At 38.3% G+C, this 24,312-nt stretch overlaps 1 protein-coding gene across 1 annotated transcript in view; it reads right to left on the reverse strand.

The window, feature by feature from the left end:
• Window positions 1-24,312, reverse strand: part of LOC126457180 (transmembrane protein KIAA1109) — a 507,473-nt gene that overhangs the window by 355,527 nt on the left and 127,634 nt on the right. The window contains exons 24-27 of the mRNA XM_050093265.1: window positions 10,169-10,360; window positions 1,891-2,038; window positions 917-1,113; window positions 94-328 (exon numbers count right to left, since the gene is read on the reverse strand). Coding sequence (XP_049949222.1) covers window positions 94-328; window positions 917-1,113; window positions 1,891-2,038; window positions 10,169-10,360 — 772 coding nt within the window. The remainder of the gene's footprint in view (window positions 1-93; window positions 329-916; window positions 1,114-1,890; window positions 2,039-10,168; window positions 10,361-24,312) is intronic.

Below are 24,312 nucleotides of genomic sequence, written 5' to 3' on the forward strand. Positions count from 1 at the left end.
TAATACACTATGGTAAATTTCAAGCACAGTGAAACATATACAAAAAATATGGTGAATTGAAAACAGCATTTGATACAGGTGCAGTAGCTTTACCTCTGAAGTGGACTGTTGGGTTTCTTCATCTGTTGTGAAATAATCAACAGCCAACCGGGAATCAGAAACACTACTCTTTGGAGGTGCCTCTGCCTCAGGGACACTTAGGATTGACTTGCTACTTTCTGGATGGTGTAGCTTTGAGTCACTGTCCAATTTAGGAGGCAACAGCAGCGTAGGGCTGTTGTCCACAAGTCGGGAGTATGGGACTGCCTGATGACAGCTAGCACTAGCCCTGCACAGTTGATCAAAATTCAGAACGTTGTACACAAGAACACAATAAATAATTATTTTTTACACTGACACTAGTTTCCATTATGTATAGTTATCTCTGGGAACATAAACACAAAATAATCAGCAGAACAACTGACAAGCATTTTAAATGTATCTTTAATAAAGTCAAAAGTGAGTATTAGTATCACTTTAGTTTGAAAGTAAATATCTATTTAGTAACTGATGAAAGATTTTGAAGGAAAGACACACAAACAAAAACTGGGCACACAGACAAACAACTGAACTTCAGAACTTTTAAAACAAATTTATTCCTCATACTACAGGAATAGACATGTAAGAGAAAAATTAAAAGACGTGCACATGCTGGATGAATGAAAACGTTTACCCAAATTCATAATTGTGAGAAACACAAAAAGCCAGAAGAAGTGCTGGACTAACAGCAAATATTCAGATGCACAGTAGTAATAATGCGCTAAATAAGCATGTATAATCCGTTATTTTCCGTTCCTCTCTTGTAACTTCTATTTCAAACAATCCTCTAGGAGGTACATACATTTTACAAATATGAAAACTGTTAACACATTTCTACCTATTAGGCCCACTTGAAGTGTATGAGAAGCGACGACCGAGTCCACGTTTGTCACTGTATGTACTAACGGGGCTGGGTGATGCAGTGCTCAGCCTCGAACTACTGTTAGCACCCACAGAACTGTCCTTTGCTTCTGAACAAAATCGTTCAGCAACCAGATTAGGACTTTCACTGCTGCGCTCCACTGCTGCCACAACCTTTGTAATAAAACATAAAAAAAAAAACATTTAGCACCAAAAATTGATATTTGGGAAAAAAAGATACAGAGCTGACATACATGCTTCCCACAAAAGTATGCTAGCAGGATATCATGTAACACAAATGGAGTCTAAAAAAGAAGACTCACTCTAACACAATGACCTAGATATTGAAATCATCAGAGAAGCTATGAATGAAGACAAGTATGAGATGGATAAGAGCAACACTGTGAAACATTACTCATCAAAAATGATATTTCTCATTGGATGCGGGCAGCAACAAAGTTAAATTACAGAGACCAACTATACTATAACTCATTTCTAGAGGAGGAGTTCACAGTTATCATCAAAATTGGATAGTATGGTAATTTAAAATTTAATTAGGAAAGTTGGACACAAAATAAACTGAATAACAATGATCAGAAGCCCCTTCTACACCAACATTCACAGTCACAACTTCCCTTCTCAACCATTCCACCCCCCTTATCCAGTATTAACTTAGTTCGATTATCATAATATTTTCTGGTTGCCTTCTCAATTTCACATCATCCTCCTAGGTGTGAATTTTTTTTCTGTTTATAGTAAACATCTTCACTGAAACCATTATTGTTTCTTCTGTTACCTGACAAATATGCAATGTATATCAATCTGACAACTTGAGCTTTACTTTAAAAACTTTGCATCCGCATCCACAGAGAGATGTTAAATGTGCAGAAAATAAAATACAACATATCACAGCTAATAATTCAGTAAAGACTTCCAGCATATTACACACACCTTCAATGGTCCTGGTTTAATTTCCCATCCATTTGCTGGCTCCTGCAATGAAACATCTTGGGATCCATATGGTGGTGTATGGAACACCAACTGACCTTCATGCAATATGCTCTGTCCAAATCCTGGATCGTGTCCTGGCTCATTAATCCTACAACAGGAGCAATGAGAATACATTTGGAAGTGTGTTCAGTTTACATCTGTAAAATTTAAAAATCAGGCAAAAAAAGGAAGCCAGCAGAAATTATACAAGAAGTGTTGTGCAATTAAAGAGATAGTCTCAAGGATATTACAATAAAGCAAAGTCTGGGAGAATTATGGAGGTTTGGAGTCAATGTCAGATAGGAGAAAGGGAACAACAACAAAATGAAAAGAAAAATGAGTAAATGGAGAAAAGGGGAAAGGAGGGTGGTGGGAAAAGAGGGGGGGATGGTGAAAAGGTGACAACTCTATGAGAGGGAAGGCAACACATTGGTTGTTATTCTGGTCTAGGACCTTGCAGTGTCGCTGGAAGTGCTGGAGAGACAGATCCTACCTGTAAAGTTCAAGTAACTTCTGCATGTAGAAGCAAAAGCTGCTGTTTTATATATTACAATTTCTCAAGAACATTACTGTTCTGTTAGATATCATTTCCTGTAACTGTTTTGAGATTACTCTGTCATGAAACTTCCTGGCAGATTAAAACTGTGTGCTGGACCGAGACTCGAGTTCGAGTCTCGGTCCTGTACACAGTTTTAATCTGCCAGGAAGTTTCATATCAGCGCACACTCCGCTGCAGAGTGAAAATCTCATTCTACTCTGTCATGGTTTGTTAGCATAAATGCACGATGATGGACAATTTCCACACAGAATGCTGAACAATAACTGCAGAACAGATACAAATGGTTTTATTGCATCTCTAGGAGTGAAAATGTCGTTGTGCCAACACCTATGTCATCTATACGAGTGTGACCTTTTGGCTATGTAATTGGAAGTATAGTTTATACAAGTATGGCTGGATATAATATCCATGAAAAGTCGGAAGCATAATATGGGGGGGGGGGGGGGGTGGAATACATGTTGTGATAGATATTTCTCCTTCCAGGACAATTTTGGGGCTCTACCTCCATCAATACGAACAACTGCTGATTCAGCTTCTGACCCTACAGCAATGTTTACATTTAACTTCCTTGACCACTGTTTTCCCGGAACATTGTAGATGTTATAACAGATTCAACTGGACTCTTTTGGAACCCTGCCAAAGGTGAACTGTGTTGTTGGCTTAAACAAGTTGATAGAATGTTGATAAATGACGACATTAAGCCAAATTGAGCAAAATACGGGTATAGCCTCTGCAATACTTAAAGCCAATCGTGATGAAAGTTAGTTTTTAAAACATTTTCAGATGACAGAAGAAGTTGGAAATGCTTGAGAGAATTTTCTTAGTTTACTTTTCAACAACAAACTGTGAACACAAAGCTCAGAAGTCATTTATTGAGCCGTTTAAAAAAAAAAAAAAAAATAAAAAAAAAATGATGGGAGCAATCTGTACTACATTGTGTATAGTGTGTTAGTGTGTGGAATGATAAATGAAGTTACTGCTGCAATTTGTTGTTACTTATCCACCATACAAAAATATGCACTGAAAATTAATGACTGCATGGAATGTGATGATGAATATGAGATGACAAGAATATGAAGCAGAGTATGCAACACCAAAGGATAGTGATAAATATTGAGTTTGCTGAAGAGAAAAAGGAAGAAATATTCAGAAACGGACGATAAAAGTAAAGCACAATTCTAACTACTTCCACATGATCAATGTATATTTTCACTGTTGCTTAGTGATGTTGAGGGCACTCTGAAGTTATCTAGTGGCAAATAGGGATGCCCATTTAAACAGAGGAATCTGAAATTTGGTAAAACAGACAGTAAAGATATCAGAGGTAGGTAGTTTATGTTCAGCGTGGCAGTTTGCGCACTGCTCCATGGCCGCTGGCTGTGCAGTACTCTGACGCTCCAAAGGAGGAGCCAGTTGGACATGGTGCCTATGTAAGACAGCTAGGGCCAATGTGTGGGACTGTCACAGTTGTGGTGACATCCATATGTGATGTCATGACTGCCACTATAGCTTGGGCAAACCATAAAACTTACAGTAGAGTACAATGGGCCAACTTTGAGAGCAGAGCGAGATATTTCTGCTGATATATAGACTGACAGTGCAAATGATGTCTTTATTTGTTACTGAGCCAAGAAATCTGTAACTGTAATGGACTTTATACATTATCTTTAATAACAATTTTAATAATTTAATCACAGAAGAGATCAACCAGCAATATGAAAGTGCTCATCAAGATGCAGTGAGTGAGCTACTTACAAGTTTGTTTATGTACTTTACTAACCAAGGGCAGGTAGTTGAGCAGATGTTTAATTAAAGGCAGATAATTTATTACACAAGACAGCTACATGAATAGCATTGCAGTATGTGATGGGTAACATAAGCAAGCGTCATAAACAATGTTAAATTTTAAGTTTTCTTTGTTTAATTACTAATCTTAATTGAATAATGAGGTTTCATAGTTTTGTCGATAATTCAAATTCCATTAAAGGTGCGTTGAACTTGGATATCAGCAATGGAAAGAGCAGATCGTTTCCTGCAAAACTGAGGTGACATTTATTGTATATTGTAAATATTTGCAGCACACTTAACAAAAACTGAATATTGTTCCCCATCTGGAATGTGCAATCACACTAATTAAGACTGTAAGCAAACAACTTAACCGAAAATTTATAGTTGTATATCACTGTAATCAGCACTTCAGAACACTTCTACTGACATCTCTAGTTTTAACGTAGCATGCATGTATCAAACGTTGTAGTTTAGACTGGTGAAATTATTTACTGCTGAATGACATAAAAATTTAAGTTAAAATGAACAGTCACAATCACAATAATATTTGTTTATTAACTGGTTTCAGCTTATGTACAAGCCATCTTCAGAATTTTTGGCCCCCTATGGCTGATGCTGACAGCTCGTCGACTGTTCATTTTAACATAAATAAAGCATCCGGTCACTACTCTCCATCTACTATGCTGTCAAAATTTATGGAGGTAAAAATTCACAGTAGGTCTGAAATCAGGGAGACCACACTTATAAAAGAGGGCCACCATTTTTGTTTTGGGAAGTCAGACCAGCACACAGTAGAGGCAGGATCTGTGCCTCTCTGTCAAGCAGTTTTGACTGTACGATTTTATGGACTTAAAAGATTTTGCAACAGCAGCCACAAGAATTTACAGTAAATTTTGCGGTGGTTCAGTGTGATCTCTGAATATTTTGCAGCAGTTGACACTAAGAATAACGCTGTAGATCATACAGTTGAACTTGTCATTTTCACAAGTAGTACTAATTTTGGTCTTGAAGACTATTCACTGTGGGCTCTGCATATTTTCACAGGTGCTGAGACTTAGAATTATTTCACTTGAGTGTTGTGTAATTGGACAGAAAAAAATCTACTCACCAGAGAGTGGCAGGAGAAAACACATACAGTATTAATGTCTGTATGCTTTTGGAGCCACAGGCTCCTTCTTCTGGCAGAAAGACTGAAGGAGAAGGACGATGGGTGAAGACCCTTCAACCCTTCTGCCAGGAGGAGCCCCTGGCTCTGAAAGCTTGCAAATTTCAATACCTTCATGTGTGTTTTCTCCTGATGCCACTTGGTGATTAGCTTTCTTATCTGTCCAATAACATTACATTTTCTAACTATTTTTTATATTCACTGAGTGTCAGATAGACTTGTGTTTCTCATGAATAGTGCTCTTCTGAACACAGCACTTTATTGGACTATGAGCACTTGCACTTGCACTTTTGAGTGTAAGTAGGTTTATTTAAAATTTATTGTGAGTTTTTTTAACTATTAGGGAACTTCAGTCATTTTAGATCTGAATAGCTACAGCAAGTAGGTTTTCACCACTCTGCTCTTTAAGTTGTGCAAAAATTGAATGAACTGTGAATGGTTTTTAACTTCTAATTTGTTGTTGGGGTACATTATTTACATGCAGCACCTAGAATCCAACTTGACAAACATTTTACATTCTGATTTTGTGGATCAGGAATTCATTTAAATTTTTCATTATTAAAAATGCATGAGTTATGACCACTAAGCCCTATGGCTATGAGACAAGCCAAGCAACAGAACATTATTATATTACCAATGCACACTTCAAGGAGTAACTGTTTTTGAAGGGTTACAGCCATTTGCGAAAGACTGCCTTTGTCATGAAAAAGAATGCTAAAAAGCTTCAGGGCAAGAAGCATCTTACATTGTGGGTTTTGTTGAAAATAAACTTTCCAAGAAGAATTTCAAGTACCAATGCTGCAGAGATTCACAATCTGCTGTCTGCATGAAAGAAGAAACAGCAAAAGTCTCTTCAAGAACATTTTCTCATACAAAAAGAGATTTCCACATGTGGTGACACTGAATGAATCACATTCATTACATAACACATGGGGCAGAAGAGAATTCATCCACAATATGTAATGGTTCGCTTGCTTTATTTCTTCATTTGTAGTCCTCAGTGTCAACATACTGGCTGCTAAACTGGCTGAAAAATGGGTTGTGGAAGTACAACTACTGTCTACTGTAAATGATGTAGCCGACAGATGCCCAGTTGCGTTTCACAGTCTTTTACTTTCACTTCGTTACGATGATCTCATATCTTGTCTATATCCGAATCCCGCTCCAGCTACTGCCGGGTCTGGGTGCTGACAAGTCCTCTCCATTTGGCTCAGTCCTCCCACCACTTTTCTTCCTCCACTTGCTGCCAGGTCACACCTCTCCTATCAACAGATATTCTCACTCCCATTTTCCACCGTGTTCTTGGGCGCCCTCTAGGTCTTTTCCCATCCATCTTTAGTTCTTCCATAATTTTGGGGAGTCTCTGCCCATGCATCCTCTTAACATGCCCATACCATCTTAATCTCTTTCTTTCAATTTCTTCTCTCATACTTTTTTGTTTGAGGTCCTTTCTAATCTCTACATTCCTTACTCTGTCCATTCTTGTTTTTCCCTTAACTGCTCTGAGAAATTTCATTTCCCCTGCTTGCAGTCCGCTCCAGTCCCTATCTGTCATTGTCCATGTTTCTCCACCATAGGTGACAATAGGGATGTAATAATTCTTATACATAAGGAGTTTTGCTCTTTCTGAAACTTCATTATTCCAAATCAGATGTTTTATTGTTTGGTAGAAATTGCCTCCCTTCTGTAACCTCCTATTAATTTCGTTAGTTATTCTTCCATCCCTAGATATTTCACTCCCTAAATAAGTGAAACTTTCTACCACTTTGAGGGGTTCTCCATTCAAGGTAATATTTCCGTTGATTCCTTTCTCCCTTCCAAATACCATTACTTCACTCGTATCTTTATTTATTTTTAATCCATACCTTTTCATTATTTCCTTCCACGCATCAAGCTGTAACTGTACATATACCTCTTTGCACCCCATATTACCATATCATCTGCAAAAATCATCTTTTTGTCTTTTTCTTTTACTATATCTTTAACTGCCCTATTCATTCCCTCCATCACAACAATAAAAAGCGCAGGAGATAGAATACTTTCTTGCTTAACTCCTTGTCTTATGTTGAAGTATTCAGAGTTCCCCAATGGTGTTCTGATTCTACAATTGTGGCCTCTGTACATTGTCTTTATAACATTAATGTATCCATCTTCTATATCTATCTTCTTCAGTTCTTCCCAGAGTCTTTCCCTGTCAACTGAGTCATATGCCTTTTCTATGTCTATAAAAACCATTATCACCCTTTTGTTATACTCCCAACTTTTTTCCCTCAGTTGACGGATAGAAAATATCAGGTCGATTGTGCTCCTTCCTTTCCTAAACCCATGCTGTTCTTCACTCAGCTCCTTTTCTATCTTTTCACTTATTCGATTTAGTAAAATTCTTTCACAAATCTTGACTGTATGACTCATGAGGGTTATTCCTCTGTAGTTTTTACAAAGTCTTTTATTGCCTTTCTTGAAGATAGGAACAATGTCTCCTGTTCTCCAGTCATCAGGTATTTTACTATTTCTCCACACGCTTGATAGTACTCTATACAGCCACCGCATTCCCACTGGACCTGCTGCTCTTATCATGTCCACTGATACTTCATCAGGTCCTGGGGCTTTCTCCCCATTCATCTTCTTCACAGCTTTTTCCATTTCTTCCCGTGTAAATTGTCCTAATTCTGCTTCCCAACTTCTCTCAATTTCTTCATTATTTGGTGTTTCCTCATGTATCTGCTCCTCAGCATTTAACAGCTTCTTAAAATGTTCTTTCCAGAGATCTTTTATATTCCCTGGATCTTCAATAATGGTACCGTCCTCTGTTTCCATCTTTACTGGTACTTCAGAAGCCTTCCTTTTATTTATCATCATTTTATAGAACATTTTCTTATTGCTCTTCACATCTTCTTCAAGTTTTTTTGTAAACTCTTCCCATGCCTTTTTCTTTGCTGTTTCCACTATTTCTTTGCACTTCTTCTTTTCCTCTATATATCTTTTATGGTCTTCATCATTTTTAGTTCTCCACCATTTTCTCCATGCTCCATTTTTTCTTGTAACTGCTTGGATTGTGGTATCATCCCACATCATATCTTGTATCACTTCATTTCTATTTTTAGATTGTGTTTGCTCAATGCTCTCAAAATTCACTTACATGTCACTACCTGATGGTGTTGCAGTTCTCCAGCACTAGAGTGGAGAGAGATCAGATTGCTACATGTCTGAATGTGTGCATAAGTATTGCCCAGTCAGTGATTAGTTCAAATGGTTCAAATGGCTCTGAGCACTATGGGACTTAACTTCTAAGGTCATCAGTCCCCTAGAACGTAGAACTACTTAAACCTAACTAACCTAAGGACATCACACACATCCATGCCCTAGGCAGGATTCGAACCTGCGACCGTAGCGGCCGCGCAGTTCCAGACTGTAGCGCCTTTAACCGCTTGGCCACCACGGCCGGCTAGTGATTAGTTCCATGAAATATGGTGTTAGTAATGGATTCTAAATGTATAAATAGTGCTTGCATCATACACATTTATTATGACCACATTGTAAATTCCAAAATGAGATTTTGGCTCATGAACCTGAGGGTTAGCCAGTGGAGTTTTCGTCTCAGGAAGAATTGCCACACCCTTTAGCTTCAGATTCTTCATCAGAAGTTCATGTTACACTACATGATGATTTACTGATACTGATGAGGAAGTAATGTACATTCATATGTTTATTTTATGATTGTTCATCTATGTGTTACATGGACACACTTTTCAACTGTAACAATTACGTCAGTATGTTGGTGCAACCTTACGTGAACAAGGGAAGAAATGTCACATGTGATTATTTTTTTGGCTCCTTGGCTGTCTGTGAAACCTCGAAAGCAAGTTCTACAGGTAATGTGAGCACCATAAATTGATCTGACAGGAAAATACCAGTCTAAGTAAAGAAGGCAAGAGATGAGTTAAATAACACAGGGTCGCTGAAGAAGAATGGTATGACAGAGACTTATTACAGGGAAAGAGAAGCAAGAATGTCCTGATTTTCAGCTCTATGCATCCTTATGTGAAAACTGAGGATGGTTTGAAAAAGAAGCCAGACACAGATACATTTTATAACTGCTCTAAATATGGAGTGGACATGCTTGACCAAATGGCTTGCAAATACGCAGTCAAAGCACCATGCAGACACTGGGTTGTTCACACAGTTTACAACATGCTGGATTTGGCTCGGATAAATGCCTGGGTATCGTACAATGCTATTAAACAAGCAAAAGTTGAAATGCAGGGACTTCATACTGCAATAAATGCACCTCTATAGACTATTATTTGCGCTCACTATGTGATGCTAGCCAGTAAAGGCACACAGCAAATGTATCTAAGTTTTCTTAATGATTATTGATAATCTGAGAAAAGATACTTTAATTTTGTTGATAATATAACAAAATATCCAGCATCTCAAAGAATAGATTTGTTAGTGGTCACTGACACAGGATAATAAAATGAAAAGGTACCTTGGTCATAAGTGATGCAGCCACAGTTCTAGGTATGACCAAATAACAGCAGTTCTAGCGTTAATTGTAACTTAACTGAGTTTTGTAGTGTAGGGTCAACATTTAACTTCCTGTCATGTAGAAAATGAAAGTACTAATGCGTAATATTTTTAAATTTTAAAAAGCTTATTTCACTTCATTCAACCATTTTACTTGCATATTAAACTAAGTTCCTTGTGTTTGAGTGACTTTTACTGACCTGAAAGAAGCTACATTAATCCCATCCTGGAAATCTTGTTTGCATGGTTTGAAGAACCTTGGTCCATTGCGATTGCTGCCAAAGAATGCACAACCACCAATGCATCCACACTTTCCCATGGATCTTGTTGATGTATCACCAGACCACAAGAACCACAATCTCTTGGTAGATTCATCATGGACTCTCAAATACCTGAAAAAAGTGGCCATAATACAACTTGTGGATTTGAATAATATTAAAAAATCTCCAAATTACAAGTTAAAAATTACTGGATATCTGCAAACCGGTCAATGCTAATGCCACAACAGCAAAACCTAATGAAGAGTATTACAGTGTAAATTGGTCAATATATGAGAACGTATAGCAGCAATGCAAAAGATAAAAACACTAGACTGACAGTGAATGGTGAAGATTTTTAAGTCGAATACTGTAAGGTTAACACACTTCTTTCACTACACTGGACTTATGTTAATGTACAATGTGTAGTAACTCTATTAAATCAATATTTCATTGATTTCAATCTATCTGTGTATCAGGCTGAGAAATGTTCTCCTTGCCTCCATGCCTCCAAATAACATATCACTGTTGATGGCTAAATCTCTTCTGCTAGAGACATACAGGATGCTATCCTCATGTTTTGTTTTAAATTTTCAGTGTTAGGAAAAAATATGAGACAACTTTTAAAAGGTTTCAAATAATATCACATATAAGGTCCAGAATGTCACATGCAAGTTCATCCAAGGACACTTAATAGTGACCATTCCTCCATTGTTCCGTACCTATGTTTGGTCTTATTTATTTTGTTTCACCTTTACAGAGAACATTCACTTGAGAGAAACTCTTGCATTAGTTCTGATTATCACGGGAAAAGGAATTGATCTGATGTAACACAACATGATAAACGCAAGTGTTCCAAATCTGGAACAATCTGGGTTGCTAGTTTCTGGCAGAATGCTTCTTCAGAACTGCAGCACCCCCTCACCACACACACAAAACCACTGTATGGCTACATTGATCCAGTTGACTATTCCATAGTGGCACTAAAGTTCGACTGCAATGAGGTGTTGTGTCAGGTGGAGTGGCTGTGGAGAGAAGTAAGGGTTGATGAAGGATGGCTGACAGTTGGGAAGAAATGGCAGTAGGTGCATGAGATAGGAATGTGACAATGGTGAGCTCCTTCTGGCTGTAGGTGGGGGGGGGGGGGGGGGGGGGTTATGTGCAGCACCCAATGACGTGGATTGGAAGGGGACATCCAACACAAGAAGTGGGGAAACATGGAGAGTAGGGTGTGAGTGCAGGATGATGGGAGTATAACAGTATTTACTGGGTGAGTGCACAGGTCAGGTCTTGCATATGGGTCTTCCGCAAGGGAATAACCTATGTGGCAAGGGATTGAGAGTGTGAGTGGTGCAAGGATGGACTACATCCAAAGCTTTGCAAAATGGTAGGATTGTGGGAATGCGTGGATGTGGCACAAGAAATCCACTCACAGACTAAGTTTGGGGTTCGGAGGTTAATGCACATCTGTGAAAGCTTTAATAGGACCATCAGCATGCTAGACACAGGATTCTCTGCATCAACCATGGCTCATGCACACTCCCATTCCCTACTTCCACTTCCCCTTTCCCTTCCCCTTACACAACCCCAAATCCCAATAAAGCTGCAGCACCAGCACAATGTAGTCAGTCAGGTCATTGTAGCTGTGCAGATGTATGTGTATTCAATTAGCTCTGGAGAGGGATTCATCCAAATGCTAGCAACTTCATCAGTTTTGTTTGCATGTCTGATGATGATGATGGATACATGTGGGATGCTCAACAAAAAGATCATCATCACCCTTATGAAGCATCAGCACGCCTATTTGCTTTGGATGAGGGGATGGAGTGATGGTGATGGTGGTGGTGGTGATTGGGGGTGGGCAGTCAGGGGCAACTTACATCTAAATCTACATCTACATATGTACTCTGCAAGACACCATATGGTGGCGGTGTTACGCTGTCCCCAAAGGCAGAGTTGTTTTGCTGAACGAAAATCCACCTATCGATTATAAACATTTACAGGGTGAACAGTATTTAAACCAACAAACTCTGGGAGGTTGTAGGGGACATCAAAACAAATATTTTTCCCAAATGTCATTTTTTCCTTATGAGGAGTATTTAAACCGGTAGAGGAAGATTTATCTGCCAGCAAGTTAATTAAACCAACAAACACTTTTCCATTTTTTTATGACCAAGAGACAACACATTAACACAACCCAATTTCAATTACAGTAGATTTTCAGAAATGCCTCTATTGACACGTAAACAAAGGTTAAACTGTCGGATCATGTTCTGTCTGACACGGGCAAAAACCCCAGGAGTATCCTGAATTGTTCCTGCTGCTGCTACTATGCGGGCAACCAGATCCTCTTCTGATGCAGCAGGAGTTGCCTAAACAAGGTTGCGCATCCCTCCCCACACAGAAAAGTCCAGAGGGGACATATCTGGGGATCGAGTAGGCCATGATACAGGACCACCTCTGCCAATCCACCTTTCTGGGAACCGTTGGTCCAGGAATCGACGCACACGATGACTGAATCATGCCGGCACCCCATCATGTTGGAACTACATGTGTTGTCTTGTAGCGAGCGGGACGTCTTCCAGCAACTTTCTCTAATTGGTGATAAATTTTTAGCTCGGGCGTATTCACGATTTGGTAATTGGGAATCATATTTACAGCATCACATACCTCTAGTTTAAATTAGGAACGTCAGCAGTGTTGTATTTATGTTCTTCTTTCTTGTTTATTTTGTTTTCCTCGCTGTTGGAAGGATGTTCAGGAAGCTGATAAATTGTTCTATCCCTTACAAGTCTTTCTTTGATTATTTCACTAACATGATCACAAACAAATCTTTTCCCTTCATAGTTCAAATGCATTCCATGCTTCGTGTGCAGATTTCCATACAGCTTGCTTATATCCACTACATCACACTTAGTGTATTGAGAACACAGTTTCCTTATTTTAATGTTTGTTTTCCGAATTTCTTTGTTTACACACGAACTATAAATCAGATCATGCCTATGAGGAAGTGTGGCAACTACTGTGTTTCTGCATTTATTAGCTTGTAAAAAATTCTGTAGCATTTTAACGCAAACCTCTGCTTCATTTTTTGCCACATCTTTTGAACCCATTATACAGACGACAAAGTCATTTTCTTGCATTAATTTCGTCTGAGAGTTATTAGGTCAATTAAAGTAGACAACACAGTGGTCACAGGTGGTATGGAAATAGCTAACAGACTGAATAATAACTGTATCAGTGTAGTAAAAAACTTAAAATTGGAAAGAAATAGTAAAAAACAGAAGGGTATTAAGGTACCAAAAAGATCATGCAGTATTATGTTCTTAAGACCAGTCGCGGAAGATGAATTGCGGAAAACTATACAGAAACTGAAGTCCAAGAAATCAGCTGGTGGTGATGAAATATAAAATCATGTAATAAAGCTGGTAAGTGAGCAGATAATAACACCACTGCTGAAGATAGCAAACTGTTCTGTCAGAGATGCAATTTTTCCAGAAAAACTGAAGATAATGAAGGTGGTGCCAGTGTAAAAGAAAGGGTATAAGGATGACCCCAACAACTACAGACCAGTTTCACTGATATCAGGTTTCTCGAAAATCATAGAAATGCTTATATATACCAGATTAGTTAATTATTTGGACAAACATAACATTCTCATACCCTCACAACATGGTTTCAGAAAGGGTAAATCTACAGAATCATCAATTGCCAGTCTAACAGAATACATTTTACAGTCCTTAGATGTGAAAAAGGTTGTCTCTGCAATATTTCTGGATCTTTCAAAAGCATTTGACGCCAATGACCATGGAATGCTGATACAAAAATTAGGCAACTATGGCATTCGAGGGCAACCAGGTGAATGAATAAAATCATACTTGTGCAACCACAAGCAGTGTGTATCATTATGAGACTCATACCAATCAGAAACCAAACCCATCAAATATGGAGTGCCGCACGGTTCGGTAATGGGGCCATTCTTATTTAATGTGTTTGTTAATGATATAGGTGTTGAGGAGGAAGAAAAGAAAATATTGTATGCTGATGACATGACAATACTAAATAGTGACAAAAATATGGAACAACTTGAGAGAAGAGAATACATATCAGCAAATGTCACAGCTCAATGGTTGTTTGAAAATGAACTGGTTATAAATCTAAAAAAGACTATGTATGCAGTGTTTAAAAACAAGGAGAAGGCTGTAGACAAGGATTTAGAGATTGATGGAACAAGGCTGGAAGAAGTAGAATCTGCTAGATTCTTAGGTATTCTAGTGGATAATGAACTGAAATGGAAAAAAAACATATTAATAATGTCTGTAAGAAACTGAGCTCTGTCACATTCTTAATGATGCAGCTATCACTGTATTCAGACAAGAACCTTCTGTGTACAGTGTATCATGGACTTTTCGAACCATACTTACAGTACAGAGTGAGTGTGTGGGGAAACTCAAACAAACAAGAGACAAAACAAGTGTTCACATTACACACACACACACACACACGCACACACAACAAAAACAAAAAAAAATTAGGACCATTTTAAGAAGAAAGACCTCTGAAACGTGTAGAAACTGTTTAAAGGAGTTAGGTATCTTAACTTTTTCATCATTGTTTATAAACAAAACAATAATGTACATCACAAAAGGTAGTGAGGACTGAATTACAAATGCTAGTGCACACACCCACAATACAAGAAGGAAGAATGAAGTACGGAGCATACCCCACCGACTGGCAATGCTAGAAAAAGGACCCCAGTACTCTGGTATCAGACTACTAGGAAGTCTGCCTAAAAACCTGCAAGATAGTGTACTTGACAATGTCTTTCCAAAGAAACTTAATGACTATCTCATTGAAAAATAGTTTCACAGTGTTGCAGAATACTTATGCCATTAAATTTGTATATATTGTTATTCATTATCAATGATGTAAAAATGTAAGCTAAAGGTGTAGAAAAATAAGTGATAATGAATGTTAATACTTTGACATGTCCTGTATTGCACATACATTTACTGTACACAATGTAATCTTACAGGATCAAATAAAATTCAATTCAATTCAATTCAAGTACAAGCTAAAGTGAGACAAAAGCACCATAATGCAGGCTGCTTCTGTTACTTTGGTCATCAAGTAAATATGGTCATGGAAAGGGCTACTAAACAAAATTCAATAGCCCTTATATTGTTTCAACACAGTTGTTTGATAGGTTTGGGGGAGGTAACCAAACAGTGAGGCAACCAGTCCCATCAGATTAGGACAGGACTCCAAACAACACAAACCCATATCCTAGTCAAGCTACCATGCCAGTACTTTACGTGTGGGCGTGTTTTCAATGGGCAGACTGCCAAATAAGTACTGACACAGTGGTATGTCAGTGTAGAAACAAAAAGTGGCAGCTTAGACAGTGCAGAGGGCAATAATCATAATACATTAAAACTTTTCCATCAAAACTAAGATAAGTTCCTATTATCACTAGCAAAAATTGAAAACTCTGAAGTATTTCTGCATATACATTATGCATAACAGACATCATTCAGAAATCACAAATAATGAACAATTTACTTAAATGGATATAAGTCAGTATCACATTACTGTATGTGCATTGCATGGAAAGGGGAATGACTACAGACACAAAAAGTGCAGTAAAGTCCAAGGTCAGAGACATAAATAAGTAGTGTACTGAATAGCCTTTTGAATGCTGTCTTCAGTAGTTGGAAACATACAGGGTTAGCATTTCTGAGAGTGTATATGCTCCACAAACATCAAACATTCCGAAGTTCATAACGTAATTATAGAGGTTACCAATAAGACTTAAACAGAAAGAAACTAGGTGTCAAATGGCAGTTTTAAAGCATCCCCATCAATCAGGTTTAGCTGGCACAATTACAATGTTCACAGACAATTTAAGTGTTGAACAATGGTAAGAAGTTTACCAAGGATAAACAGTAGAAGAGCAATTTAATTTTTTGTTCTAAAAAATGAATCCTGTTGTCCTTCACTACAGGTTAGGATCAATGACGGTGAAAGCCTAGAGAAAGACTGGCTAACTACAATGATCCAATTGTCTTGTAACCAGAAGAGAGAGCTTTATGTATCACAGGTCCAAACCAGGCTGACAGATGCACTACAACTGATGTTGCAAAATTCTTCACCATATCATAAAAAAGCATAAATCAAATACTTTGCACACAAAAAAATTGCAGGAAAAATAAAAATTAATTTGCATCACTATTATGCATTCAATGAATAAGTTATGTAAGGAAAATATTGAACTCCATGATGACAAAAGCAGTGAGAAAAAAAACATATTAATTCCAATCATAGGCCACAAAATTAAATGGATCCTTCTTAACTGTAATAGAAAACACAGGGAGAAAAACTGTCTATAGCTAATGGATCAATTAGATTTAGACTGAAAGGTATTGCATACCTCACACGGACACACCAGTTCTACCACTCAACTGTAAAAGAGATCATAAAAAGACGGTGAAAAGTAGTAGTTCTCTTGGCTATGATGAAATTCAACCAAAGTACTAAAATCTTGTGTTGATCTGGTAGCACCGCCCCAGAGTAACATTTGTAATCAATTTTGCTGAGTCAATGTGTATTTCCTGGAAGACTGAAGTATATGGTTGTAAAACCTGTTTATAAAAATGAAGACAGGTAAGAGACGTCTAATTATCGACTTACAAGGAGCATTCAATAAGCAATGCAACACTTTTTTTCGGTCAATTTTGGTAGCACAAATGCAGAATCTGTTGTGGGACACTGTGGAATATCCCCACTACAACCCTAAAGGTGAGACACCTTTAGGAGGACTTGAGAGAGATATTATAGCTTTCCGTACATTTACTATTGGTGTACTTCCTAACAAGAGTTATGGTACTTGTGTTGTAACAACTGATAAGCCATTCTCTTTATATACTAGGAACAGGAGGAAGATCAATGCAAATGAGAGATTAAATGTTTGGACTAAGTTGAGTGGTACATTGGAAGGAATAATTGATGTACAAGGAGATGTTATTGTATATTACCATGCTTAGTAAATATCCTTATAAAAAAAAAAAAAAATTATCAGCTACTGAAGCATCTATATCTTCTAAAGGGTGCAGGAGTTCCGACTCCTGGGGAGGTGGGTGGGTATTACAGCATGGCCACACCCTCAGCCGGCAAAGTCATGTAATAGTCTTCTGGGACTCTGAACAGATTATTTTGTTTGATGTTTTCCCTCAGTGTGCACTGCTCAACTCTGAAGTGTACTGTGCTACCCTCAGGAAATTGAAGAACTGACCAAAAAACTGAAAATGAACTACTCTTTCTCCATGAGAATGCAAGGCGTTGCACAAGTCTGCACACCGAGAGGAATTCACAAAATTTCATTGGACTATTTGTCCTCACCCACAGTAAAGTCCCAATCTCACACCTTCCAACTTACATCTGTTTGGCCCAATGAAGGCGCTCTCTGTGGGAAGCAGTACAGAGATTAGGGGGAGGTTATTGACACAACAAGATGTTGGCTCCAATTTGACCAATGTGGGCATACAGGCCTTCAAGTAAGGTACATACGGACGTCGCATTGATTGGAGATAACATTGAAAAATAGGGTTTTGCAGTTAAAAGAGTGGGGAATAATATGGTGTACTGGATTCCTGAATAAAATCAACCTGCATTCAGAAAATAAAGTGTTGCATTACTTATTGAATGCCCATCGTATCTACCTCCTTCCCAAGTTTTGAGTATGCGGTCTATTATCCTCTTTCTGAAAAACCTTTTAACAGCAGTTCATTTTGACTTCCACAAACTTCTCTACAGAAAAAGTAATATATGACCTTGCAAACTCAGTTCACATAAACAAGAAAAATTATTCAGCTCGCATTTTCTGTGATAACTGTCAAGCCCTTACATTATGTAGATCTTAAATTCTATTACAGAAATTGCATTGGTAGGGCACTATAGGCTTTTTACTTGCAATGATAATAGCCATATTTTAACAGATAAACAAATGTCACATTAACAAATGATATAGCAGGAATAAGTCTATATTAAGAATGGGGAGACATTAAATATGATGTATCGCAAATATGATGTATGACACAGTTTGGTGCCTCAACCATTCCTGATTTTGACCTACATAAATAAATTTATCTGGGACACTGGAGAATTCTTCCAAACTTGTGACGTTAGCTGATGAAACAAAATAGCTGACAGAATGCTTGAACACACCCATACCCAACACCCAGAGAATGAAACAGGGTTCACAGCAAACAGCTTAACCCTTAATTTTACAAAAACTCATGTTATACAATTGCAAAGAAATAAAAATAACTTAGAGGTACCAGAAATAGACATAACACCAAATGCATGACATTTCTAGGCATCCAGATGGATAATAAACTCATAAGGCACCAACACATAGATAACATTAAGCAAAACCCAGCTCAGTCTGCTTTGCACTTAGAAATCTCTCTGTGTTGACTTGGCAGCTGGTATTGCTAACATACTTTCATTCAATAGTCTCCTATGGTGTAATCTTTTGGGGCAATGTAGTTAACATACAGGGTGACTTTTTTTCCACCGTGTACAAACTCCAGGGAGTGATCAATGAGAGGATTGGAACAAAAAAGATCCAATGAAATGCATGGTTTCCATGCCAGAGACCATTTCTTCAGTCATACTTCATTACAGAGACTATGGGCTAATATGCACCATACCACGCAATCACAATTAAAGTATGCATGGTTTCCTCCTAGAGGATGGTACTCTTCCTCAAATGTCATCCCTAGTGCCCTCTCCTGCCATAGTAATTGGTAATGTTGTGTCTGATTCACTTCTCTTGCTGACTCACCTTGTAGTAGATGTGATACTGTGTTGTAAGCAATGCTTCCATATTTGAATCAAGAGCTTGCCAACATAGTGTTTACTTACGGAGAGGCAAATGACAACAGGCGGTAGGCAGCAAGGTTGTATCAGGGGACCTATCCCACTGACAACAACCACAGCATTCAATGTTTGCAACAGTGTTTCACCATTTGTCTGATATAGGGTTGTTTCACGAAGCAGGAAGAATGTAACCAAAATGTTCAGACACCAGACTTGCACGGAAATTTGATTAAAACTGTGGAAGGCAATCGCCGTGTCAGTAGCAAGCAGCTCGCCCATCAGTACAGAGTAAGCCAGACAACAATGTGGAACATTCTCCATGATAATTTTTACTACCCTTATCACTTACAGAATTTGCAGAGCGTACTAGCGACAGACTTTCCATGTCAGGAGCAGTCCTGTCACTGGTTTCTTTACCAAGCAACCACAATTCTGGGATTTGTTTCATCCATTCTATTCACAGATGAGGCCACCTTTATGCAGAGTGGTATCTTCAAGTTTTATAAGTCATCTGCCGGATAGTAGCAGAGCCCCCATGGTATGGTGACAACAAATCATCAGCATCAGTGCAGCCAGAATGTGTTGGCCAGAATAACTGGCGACCATATCTTGGGATCAGTCTTCCTTCCATGTCACTTAACAGGTCAGAACTATCTGTGTTTATTGTAGATGAATTTGACTCCCCTGCTGGAAGGAGTGCCACTGATGATTCAAAGGATTGTGTGGCTGCTACATGATGGTGCTCCAGCCCACTTAGCCATTAACATCTGGACGCATCTCAATTATGTTTTCCCTGGTCAATTGATCAGACAAGGGGGTTCAGTTGCATGGCCTGTTCGCTCACCAGATCTCAACCTGTGTGATTTCTGTTTATGGGGCCATCTCAAAAGTATCATGTATGCAGAGCCCATTCCAAATGTGGAGACACCGGAGCAGCATATTCACACAGCCTTTGACACAGTTCGGATGCAGCCTGCCCAATGCGAATGCGTGAGACAGAACATGCTACGGTGCATACACGCAGGTGCTGAGGCACATGGAAACCATTTTCACCATGTACTGTAATTGTGGTTGGATGGAACAGTGCATATTAGATTGCAGTGTCTGTAACAATGTATGATTGAATAAATGGTCTCTAGCATGGAAACCATGCATTTCCAGACACAAGTTCATTAGACTTTTTTTGTTCCATATCCTCTCATCAATCAATCCCTAGAGTTTGTACATGACAGAAAAAAATCATCATGTACTCCACAGATATGCGCAGTAAAATTATTATGTAAAGCAGTTAATCAAAAATCTTGCAAAAATCTCTTCAGGGATTCTTACATTTACAAGCCAAAACAAATATTCCCTTATGGTATTTGAGGTTAATAACAAGAACGAAATTACGATGAACTGTGCAATTCACAACCACACTACTAGAAATAAAAATTATTTCCATAAAGGCTATGCATCCCTATTTAAGGTCCATAATGGAATTTTACTCCATTTAATCTTAGGGTACGTTTATGCTGCCTAGTTGGAACCTAGTTGCTGGCATATCATACCTCGTTACATTTAAGCTGCGCCTCACTGCTTGCCCCAGAAGTTATTGCCCTGCATCTCCACATAGTTAGCAGAGTGCTAGCAGAGTCGAATATAGCACTGCTGTAAAGACCTTGAAGCAGCCATTCACAGCTCATGTTACGGGTATGTTACGATGGTCATGGTGCGAAACACAAAGCAGTTTGATATCACCACCTGGCACGGATTGTAACAAGCACCAATGGCGGAGGTTAAATGGACCAGTAAGACTCAGAGGGCTTGTTTCATCACAACCAGGCTATGCTAGTGAGCAGCATAATCAAACCTTTTATGTTTGCATTAAACAGCAACTGAGTAATAGATGAGGAGCAGAAGCTGATTCTCTCTCTCTCTCTCTCTCTCTCTCTCTCTCTCTCTCTCTCTCTCACCACACACACTTAAGTACATTCTAAATAATTCCCATAATTATCAGTATGAACTGATTAGCACTAGTCATAATTTATTTTTAGTATAACTCACTCGTTCCACATCCGTGAGCACCTTCCTTCAAGACGGGATCTACAAAAGTCAAAAGATCGACTGCATTTTATTGGGAGAATTCTAGAAAAGTGTAGTTCATCTGTAAGGTGAAAGGTCGACTTCATTTTATTGGGAAAGTGCTAGGAAAGTGTGGTTCATCTGTATGGCAAAAGGTCAACTTCATTTTATTGGGAGAGTGCTAGGAAAGTGTGGTTCATCTGTATGCCAAAAGGTCGACTTCATTTTAATGGTATAACTCTAGAAAAGTGTAGTTCATCTGTAAAGGAGACCATGTACAGAACACTGGTTCGACCCATTCTTGACTACTTCTGGAGAGTTTGGATTCCCACCAGGTCAGACTAAAGGAAGACACTGAAGCAATTCTGAGATGTGCTGCTAGATTTGTTGTTACAGACAGATTCAACCAACATGCAAGTATTGCAAAAATGTTCCACAAATTCAAATGGAAATCCCTGGAGGGAAGGACACATTCTTCTCACCAAACACTTTACAGAAAGTTCAGAGGACCAGCATTTTCAACAGACTGTAGGATGATCCTACAGCCACCAACAATATATTGCGTAAGGACTGCAACGACAAGATGAGAAAAGTAGACTCTTACAGAAACACACAGACAGTGTTGCTGTTCTCTCGCTGCATTTGCAAGTGGAACAGGAAAGGGAATGCTTCGCAGTGGTACAGCATAACCTCCACCATGCACCATATTGTGATTCGTGGATTACATACACACCAAGGAGAAGGGAGATGCATCATGAAAGAATTACACAAATGGGATGGAAATTGGTGGATGTGAAGTACACATACAACATACGATTAAACTTTCCTGGGAAGGGCAATGAAATGGGTGCGGAATATTGTTGATGTACCCCTATGCTGTAAGAGGGCCATGCATGATAACTGAAGGAGTCTTGCTATAAAACAAAATGGCATCCCAGGCCACTGCCGAGCCATAGGGAGGGTGACAGTCAGGTTCGTATCCCATCACTGCCTGGGGCACCTTCAGACAGCTCTTTGGGCTGGAATCTTATTGACTGGAGTAGAATTGTCTTCAGTGATGAATCCTACTTTGAACTGAGTCCTGATGACAAGTGAAGACATGTCTGGACATGCCCCAGGCAGTGGTGAGATACCAACCTGAGTGTCACCTGCCGTGCGACCTGACAACCAGGAGTGCCATTTCTTTTCACAACAGGACCCCTTTGGTTGTCATCGAGAGAGCCCTTACTGCACAGCAGTACATCAATGATATTCTACACCCCATTTTGTTGTCATTTTTGGCAAGACATCCTGGGCTCACATTTCAGCCAGTTAACATCCGCCCTTACATGGCAAGAGTTTTTACTGCTTGTCTTCAGCTTGCCAAACCCTACCTTGGCCACCAAGGTCGCCAGTCTCTCCCCAATTGAGAATGTCTAGAGCATTATGGGCAGGGCCCTCCAACCAGCTCACGATTTTGATGATCTAATGTGCCATTCAGACAGAATTTGGCATGAAATCAGTCAATGTCAAGCCAAACAACTACTTGCATAAGAGCCAGAGGTGGATCAACACATTACTGACTTGCTCAGTTTCTGAAGCTCTCTCTCTTGAATAAATTATTCACTTTTTTCTGAAATTGTAATAATTTGTTTGTCTGTACATCACAAATATTGATTTCTGTCTCATTCAGATAATTTCTTCTTGGTGTGTCTTTTTTTTGTCTTGGAGTGTATGTAGATGAAGACATGATGTGTGAATAAATGAATTAAAAAACACAATGGACAACCACATTTTATCTCTGATGTTTAAGTCTTCTCTGGAGCATAGCAAACACTATTAACTCCCTGATCTACCTGTTTGTACAAATTTCGGCAACCAAACATGGATACGGTGCATACATACTCTTAGCAAGAAGGTTTTTAGACAATGTTGGTCATGAGATTATGTGCAAATATGTCAATAAATATTAAGTTCATCCAGTGTATCCTTCAATACAGGAATTAAACACTGTCAGAGATAATTCGTATGGGATTGTTGCAACTGACAGTAATTTAGTACTTTTCAAATGAATATGTTATGTGCCACTATCATGTTTTCCTTTCCTTCCTTGTCTCCCTCCTCCCATGAGCAATAAAAGCATTCCACTACTCACTGAAAACACATATTACAATCATCTACAATCCACAAAACCTTTCCCATTAGAGAGGCTGAATTACTTCTAAGAATTCCCAAGTCACCAAATTTCATTTCATTGTACTTATTTATTTATTTAAGTATCTCCTTGGACCATGGGAGCCACATCACTGTACGTAGCTGCTAACTCTGGACTCTAAAGAGACTATGTACTGCACTGTTCGTCAGAGTCTAGTATCTGTCAGAAAGGATCAAATTGGATCACACTAGATGCGCCAACAAAGTAGTTATTTATTTATTTTTAGTTTCCAATATCCTCTTGTTGAATGAAAACCATAAACAAAAGTCACTAAACACTGTAAAAATTGGTACACTACACAATGAAAAACAAAGTGGGAAAAAAGTAACATGCATGAACAATCCTTTGGGATGTTGTGTGATTACATCATCAAAAATGATAAGACATTCAACACAATATGAAGATCAGACCTTACAAAAGGTACATCCAGTATTTTTCTTGAAAGCTCTATTCTAAAAAAGTCATTGTTTTTTTCCTTTCTTCAAAAAATAAAAGAGACACACATCTAATTTGTTCTTGAACCTTGGTATGCACTCCAAGTGTTTGAAAATGATGCAAATACTAAAACTATAAAATGATGCAAATACTAAAACTATCAGTTGCAGTTCATAATAGATAATTAAATAAATTAAATGTTTTTAGGAAATACATTGTGGAATAATGGCCTCTTAAAAAATTATATCAGCCTAGGACCTAGGAGCAATGAAGTTAGTTTCTTAATATGAAATTTTTATTCAATTAAGCAATGATTAAGAAGCAAAGAACTACAGTAATTATTACATGTTCCTTTTTAACAAATATATTGAGCCTTTAATGCTGCAATGTACTGTAGTAGGAATAAATTTATCTAGAGGTGTACCGCATTTATTTAAAAAAAAAAAAATCTCAGAAAACTTGTTGAGAAGTTGTATTATTTTGTCATTTTACAAAAATATTATGTGCTCGTTTA

Source organism: Schistocerca serialis, chromosome 2 (assembly GCF_023864345.2).
Source record: "Schistocerca serialis cubense isolate TAMUIC-IGC-003099 chromosome 2, iqSchSeri2.2, whole genome shotgun sequence".
Classification (NCBI taxonomy): Eukaryota; Metazoa; Arthropoda; class Insecta; order Orthoptera; family Acrididae; genus Schistocerca; species Schistocerca serialis.